The 7,377-nt window shown below is 41.8% G+C and overlaps 1 protein-coding gene across 1 annotated transcript in view; it reads left to right on the plus strand.

Moving 5' to 3' along the window:
* The window catches only part of cbsa (cystathionine beta-synthase a), a 20,592-nt gene extending 17,650 nt beyond the window's left edge, over positions 1–2,942 (plus strand). The window contains exons 14-15 of the mRNA XM_063211875.1: positions 1–81; positions 1,755–2,942. The exon at positions 1–81 is cut by the window's left edge and continues 4 nt beyond it. Coding sequence (XP_063067945.1) covers positions 1–81; positions 1,755–1,888 — 215 coding nt within the window. The 3' untranslated portion in view covers positions 1,889–2,942. The remainder of the gene's footprint in view (positions 82–1,754) is intronic.
* Positions 2,943–7,377: the final 4,435 nt, after the last annotated feature.

Raw genomic sequence — 7,377 nt, forward strand, 5'->3', positions numbered from 1 at the left:
AACTCACGGACAACCTTGGGAAGCTCTCCAGGATTCTAGAGACTGACCACTTTGCCCTGGTGGTCCACGAGCAGATTCAGTGTACGTGTCTCTCCATTTCCTTTTAATCCGTTATATTAGTTTTGGATGGGGCTTTCTAGTGGTCACATAACCATGAGATTTGAACTCTGCTGGTTGGGACATAGTGTGTTTTGTACAGGCATTACCAGGTAATCAAGCCAGGTATCTGCTGACTGATGCAAGTGTTTGGCATTAAATGATGGTTGAATGACCCCCTTACGCACACACAAAATTAAACAAAATACCGGGAGGTGTGTCCCATTATTTTGAGCCAGAGGTTTAGTATTATATAACAGATCAAATGTCAGGTTTTATCAGGCTCTGTATGTTTGTTATGTCTTAGTCGCTTGCCAATTTTCTTGGGAGATGATTTTGTTTTCAGACTCAGCACACAAAGCGAGTACTACTGACTCATGTTGCATTACTCTTTTGAGTCAGAAGAGGGTGCTGTTGTCCATTCTTTCTCAGAGCCGTTTACTCGGCTCTGCTCTTTCTCAGTGCAAATGTAGTCTGTGCAGAGCTCTATATTATAGTGTGTGCATCATGAAAACCTCGGCAGTACTCAACTAATCCACAACTGAAGATGTTCCCTAGAAAAGTAGTCTGTCTGCTAGATTATAACAGTTTACCTAGGATTAGATAGTTGCTTGATATAACGTGATACTATAATCCATAGTATTTATTGTGTAAATAGCATATAATTAACCCTGCAGATGGTGCTCTGGTCCATACAGATATATCAAAATTGCAATGAATGTAAAAATGTGACCGTACATTATAATGAACACAACCTTGTCTGTGTTTAACATCCATGTATGTTGAAGTAAGATGCAAATAGGTGCACTGTGTAAGATTTTTAGTTGCTTATTTCCAGAATTCATGCTACCCATTCACTAATGTTACCTTTTTCATGAATACTTACCAACACCATCAAAATCTATGTATTCATTATGACTGGGAAAATTGCATTTTTCATACATGAAAAGGGGGATCTTCTCCATGGTCCGCCATTTTGAATTTCCAGAAATTGACATTTTTAGCTGCAGAAATTACTGTAATTTGGCCATACTAGTAAATATTAGTTTGTTACTTAGTAAACATTTATGAAAAGATCAAATTTGGCCATAGGCAACCCAGTTTCAATGAGCCGCATAGTTGCAGTACCCATTCTGGCCACATTGTACACAGTGCACCTTTAACCCCTTAGCACAGAGCCTCTGTTATAACCGTATTGTCACCAAAATGGTAATGACCGAGCCCTCATATGCTACACAATATGTGGATGCACATTTGAACTACCATATACGTATGATGGGAAAGAGTCTGTGAAATTTAACTATGAGTATTAAGTGCATGACTTTGTTTCAGATTTTGATGTTGGCCCTCAGTCAATTTGGCTTTGACACCTCTCTGCTCTAAGGCCTTGATTACACGGATGCAGATGTGTTTAAAATTGATTTTTTTTTTCAACCATTTACATATTTTCATCCCGTTTACACTGCGTGTGAATAAAATAAATCACCACTGAGCAAGGTGCATTTTAGAAATCATGTAAAAATGTAATGATATCAAGTCAAGAAAATGGCAAAATATTAATGTTAAAAAAATTTACGTACTGATATTTTGAAAAATGTTTTGATTAAAATACACACACCCTCGATGCAAAAGTCAAACTCACGTCTCTGTCCCCCCAGACCTGACGGACGGCACCCCAAGCCTGAAGCAGATGGTGTTCGGGGTGGTGACGGCCATCGACCTGCTCAACTTTGTGACGACCCGGGAGAGGAGGGACAGCAGGAGCTTGTCCGAGTGGACAGACGACCTGTGAACCATTCAGCTGACTTCCTCTTGACTTCCTGTTGCTCACTGTCATCACAGGAAGTGGACATTGATAAGGGCTGCTGCCTGGGGCCATATAGTAACCGGCTCCTCCTATCTTCCGAATATATCTGCTATGCTATTACAGCTATTTCAAGCACTTGTATCCCCCTGATGGCCAAGATTGATTAGCCAATTAAGGTTGCTGACCTACCATAGGAGGAAATAGGTGCAGCTGATCTAGCAAGTGTGCTGATGATGACCCATAGGTTGCTGATTAGAAAAGACCAGTGTGCGGGAGTTAATAGGTCTTTCTGTTACGGTACATCAAAGGACATATTGAAACATAAACATAGTTAACGAGTACGAGTTAACAAGTCACTCTCTTGAAATGACTGCTTCATAGACTAATGGTGCACATTGGTCTGACAGAAATCCTTTAATAATTAAAGAGGCCTAGTGAAGGAGAGAGGTGTTATTTATTGGTGTTGAAGATTATGCTGATACTACACTCGGTGGAATGGTGCATCATAACCGCTGATGAGGATGCCAAAAGCGATTTGAAGTCTTAATTTTTTCAAAAACATTTTAGTGTGAGGAAACTTATTCCGAACAAGTTCAATTGATTAGAATGAAATGACATTTATATACACTTACATGAACCTGTGTACCTTCACCTTGATGTGTTTTTTATCAATTCATTTATTTGTCAGTATCCTTGAAATTACATTTTTTGTGTTGAATGACGTACTATATGCCTGAGCAATATATGGAAACAAATATTTTGCTCTGCATTACAATATGCTTATTGAGCTTGAATGATAGTACTATCATTTTGGATTAATGAACCACAATTCACTCGCTTGTGACACGATATAGCAACTGTACTAGGGAGGTTATGACAGTAGTCATCAGCTCTTCCTTTGCAATTTGCAGTTTATCTTAAACCATTTCATTGTTTTCACTTATATCTGTATCACAACAGTATCAGAAAATGACAAGAAAACATAAGTGTAAATATATAAGCGCACATCCAGAAAATAAAGACTTTTAAAGAAACTCTACTACTGTACTTGAATATTTCTCGACCACAAACAAGAGTTAATGTATTCTTCTATTCTACATGGCTTTCTATACTTATGTATAGAGGCATAACCTCAACCATAATGATTGTATAGTTAAGATTGTGTATTGGTGTGGTAATGTGGGGATGTTGTGCAGCAATGGTGCTGTGTTGCAGTGTTGTGGTATGGGTGTAGTGTATTGTAGTGTGTGTCTGCATGTGCGTGTGTGTGTGCGTGTGCGCGTGCGCGCATGCTTGTGTGTGTGTGGTGATATTATAAAGTAATGGTGTGTGCAGTTCTGTATCGCTGCAGTGTAGGGAATGTTGTGATATTGTGAAGTATTGTATTGGTGTAGTGTCGGGAATGTTGTGATATTGTGAAGTATTACATTAGTGTAGTGTCGGAATGTTGTGATATTGTGAAGTATTACATTAGTGTAGTGTCGGAATGTTGTGATATTGTGAAGTATTACATTAGTGTAGTGTCGGGAATGTTGTGATATTGTTAAGTATTGCATTAGTGTAGCGTTGGGAATGTTGTGATATTGTGAAGTATTACATTAGTGTAGTGTCGGGAATGTTGATACTGAGGCTATTGTGAAGTATTTTGTCGTAGTATCAGCTTGGCCTTCAGCTATGGCAAACGGCTCATTGATAAAAAGCTGCAGCTTCACAAAGCTGCTGAGAGAGCACAGCCACTGCCAGTGCTGAACACACACACACACACACACACACACACACACACACACACACACACACACACACACACACACACACACACACACACACACACACACACACACACACATTACAGACTGTATACTCTGCATACTGTATGCATACATACTGTATACTGTATACTGTGTTGATCTGCAAGTTCCAAAAGGAAGAGTACTAAAATGCAAAGCACTGAATCCTTTTTAACCCTATTTAGCCTAAGCCCTTTTTGGGAAAAGGTGCCCTTGGTCTATTAAAAGCTAAATATCTCAGCCTGCTAAGCACTTCAAAACATGAAATATGTTGCATGTGAAAGTTAGGACCCACATCTTGCATTGGAATGTGTTCATCCAGCTCTGACATAATCACATTGTTAATAAAACTCCTAAAATCTTAAGATCCTGAATGTAGTGTATATGTCGCTCCAGGCTAAAAGGGGTTAAATGGATTGTTGGACTTTTCACACCTTTATTATGACAGGATAGGGAAGATGTCACAGCAAAGTTAGCAGAGAGAGAGCGGGAACGGATTGGGCTGGGAAATGACCCAGGCTGGACTTGAACCTGGTCCCCGTCCTATGTGTATGCTACCATCTCCTTACTCCTGCCCTGCACAGGGCTCAATTGTCCATAAGGGCCAGCAGCAAAGTTCCCAGGGGCACCAACCATTTTTGACCTGTGAGGCGGCCACACAAGACACAAACTTAACAGATATCTAAGACACAGAATGGGACAGGCAGCCACACCACATACATGTACAGTAGATGGCAGCCAGCCCAGTCAGAATGCTGGTGAGTGAGTGAGTGAGTGAGTGAGTGAGTGAGTGAGAATACAGTGAGTGAATGTATGTAATACATCAGGATATGCATCCATTGCGGCACTCGACCAAAAGAGAGAAATGGTGTTTAGTTGAAAACAATCTTGGGTCTGCCAGCCTGCAAGCTTCACCTCCTCTGTGTGTTGTGGTGACTGGCTGGCTCTCCTGTCCGGTAGCTGGAAAAAAGGGGGGCGTTGGCGCTGGTGCTTTTGGGGATAAGCCAGTCGAGCGGAGCGGATCTGAGCGGGAGTCCCGTCCTCAAATCCAACGGGGATTACCCCTAATACACCACACACAGCAACAGGGGAAGTCACCCCTTGAAACACCACACACAGCGCTAGTGGAAGTCAGTCACCCCCTAATAGGCTACACTGCACACACAGCCCAGCGCCAGGGGGAGGGTTCATGCCTTACATCAGTGATTCTCAAACTTTTTCAGGCCGAGAACCACTTTGTCCCCCAAAAAATGTTCAGGGACCACCTGTCAACTGAATTGACAGTTGACGGGTGCTAATTCGACACTGTTAATTTTGATACACATCCCTTACTTTTTATTCACATCTACAAGCCTTATTGCGGTGAAAATATGACTTATAATGAATTGTAATAATTTTACAAATATAGCCATTTAGCTTGTCTTGGAAAAGTAGAAATCCCCCTGTGGACCACCTGAGCTCTGTCGCGGACCACCAATGGTCCCCGGACCACACTTTGAGAATCACTGCCTTAGATCAGTGTAGTGGGGTGGGCCTGGATGGGCCTACTGTAAAAAAGAATGTAGAAAAAAACATACTGGTTTGTTGTTGCACGGGGCATGTGAACCAAAAACAAGGCAATGAAATAATTAAAGGAGACGTTTGGTGTGAATTAAGCGAATGGGGTGTTTTTTGTTGTGGTAACACAGTACTGTTGGAAGGGGGAACCTAATAACAATACTTGATGGAAAATAAATCAAGTAGAGCGTAACTTTCAGTGTCTTCCATACGAGATGTCCTGTATGTTCAGTTTAGAGGTGTGTTCATTTTGGCTCAAGTTGCCCTCTTGTGGTGGTGATTGAGAACAACATACTGTAGAAGTCCCAACAGGGTAACACTTTTCTTGACACCCATCCTCAGAAGTTAATTATTATGTCACCTTTTTACTGTTAGGACAGAGGCATGTGTGTGTGTGTGTGTGTGTGTGTGTGTGTGTGTGTGTGTGTGTGTGTGTGTGTGTGTGTGTGTGTGTGTGTGTGCGCGTGTGCGTGTGTGCATGTGTGCGTGTGCGTGTGTGCATGTGTGCGTGTGTGTGTGCGCGTGTGTCTGTAGGACAGGGACGGGGAACCTTTTTCATTTGAGGGGCCACTTCAAATTCCTCCAAGGGCCGTAAAAGTCCTCCAAGGGGCATACTATGAACACAAACCAGGATTTCCCCCGGCACTATTTTAAAGGCAGCCACCTTTAAAATAGATCCCACCTTCTCTAGGTCCCCTGAAATATAACTTACTGTAACTCTATTGCCAATGTAATTTCTTAGATTCCTTTACAAAACATGTCATATTTAATGTGGAGCTGCATAACATTAAAATTATATTAAAACAGCCTCAAGGGCCACAAACGTCCCTAAAGACATAGATTTCCCAACCCTGCTTTCGCATTACCCTTTTGGGGAACACTGACCTTGACACCCCTTCATAAGACTGACATGACATTGTCATAGCTATGACATAACACTTGTCATGACCATTAATGAATGCCAATGACAGTTATTGTCATGCAGTTAAGTATCACCTTCTAAGTTATTCAACTGGAGACGCACCACACGGAAGAGCGCAGTGTATCTGAACTACTACTCATGCAGTAAAGTATCACTTGCTATTGTAAACCTGACATTGTTTGGGATGTCTTTGTTATAACAACATGACATTTTCCAAGATGACAAAGGCTGCCCGTGTCTGTGCCATGACAATTTGACATTAGCAAAGACCACTAGCTGGGAAGGATCCGTCTATGTCATGACGACTTGACATATAACAGCATGACCTGCGAGTGATTTTCTTTTTAGCCTTGTACGTTTCCAAGTTAGCAAGTCATTGTGAACACTTCAAACTGATGGTGGTGGTAAATATAGATGAAAATGAAAAGAACGAAATGAAAACATAAATGAAAAGAAACATTTGTGAACGTTGCAAGTACATTCTGGAAATAATCAACTAAAAATCTTTAAAGGTGCACTTTGCAGGAAATGGTCAAAAAGCTATAGGCCTACTGCAACTATGCTGCTCATTGAAACTGGGTTGCCTATTGCCAAATTTGATCTTTTCATGAAAGTTTACTAAGTAATAAACTAATATTTTCAAGTATGGCCATTTTTTTTGCAGCTAAAAAAGTCTATTTCTGGACATTCAAAATGGCGAACCATGGAGAAGATCCCCTTTTTCATGTAGGCCTATGAAAAGTGCAATTTTCCCAGTCATAATGAATACTTAGAATTTGATGGTGGTGGTACGTATTCATGAAAAAGGTAACATTAGTGAATGGGTAGCGTGAACTCCGGAAATAAACAACTAAAAATCTTACACAGTGCACCTTTAAGGTCCAAGCAGTCCAATGCCCCACCCCACATCCCACCCCAGCTTCCCACCTCCCATCCCATCCCACTAGCTCCCCCTGGCCTGAGCACATCCTCCCTCATGTTTTCGGTTTGCTTTGGCACCCCGCTCGTTTTTTTTTCCGGTGGCATGGATGGACGAACGCGCTCTTATTCCCGCCAACCAAGATCCGATCAGCGGCCCGCGGCCAAACTGCCAGTAGCCAAGCCAAGCCAGAAAGCCACAGACCCAAGAGCGAGAGCGAGAGATACACAGAGTGAGCGGCCCCAGAGATTCTGCTGACGGCGGCCGTTCCCACCATGAGATAATGCCA

Source organism: Engraulis encrasicolus, chromosome 12, assembly GCF_034702125.1.
Source record: "Engraulis encrasicolus isolate BLACKSEA-1 chromosome 12, IST_EnEncr_1.0, whole genome shotgun sequence".
In the NCBI taxonomy this organism is placed as follows: domain Eukaryota; kingdom Metazoa; phylum Chordata; class Actinopteri; order Clupeiformes; family Engraulidae; genus Engraulis; species Engraulis encrasicolus.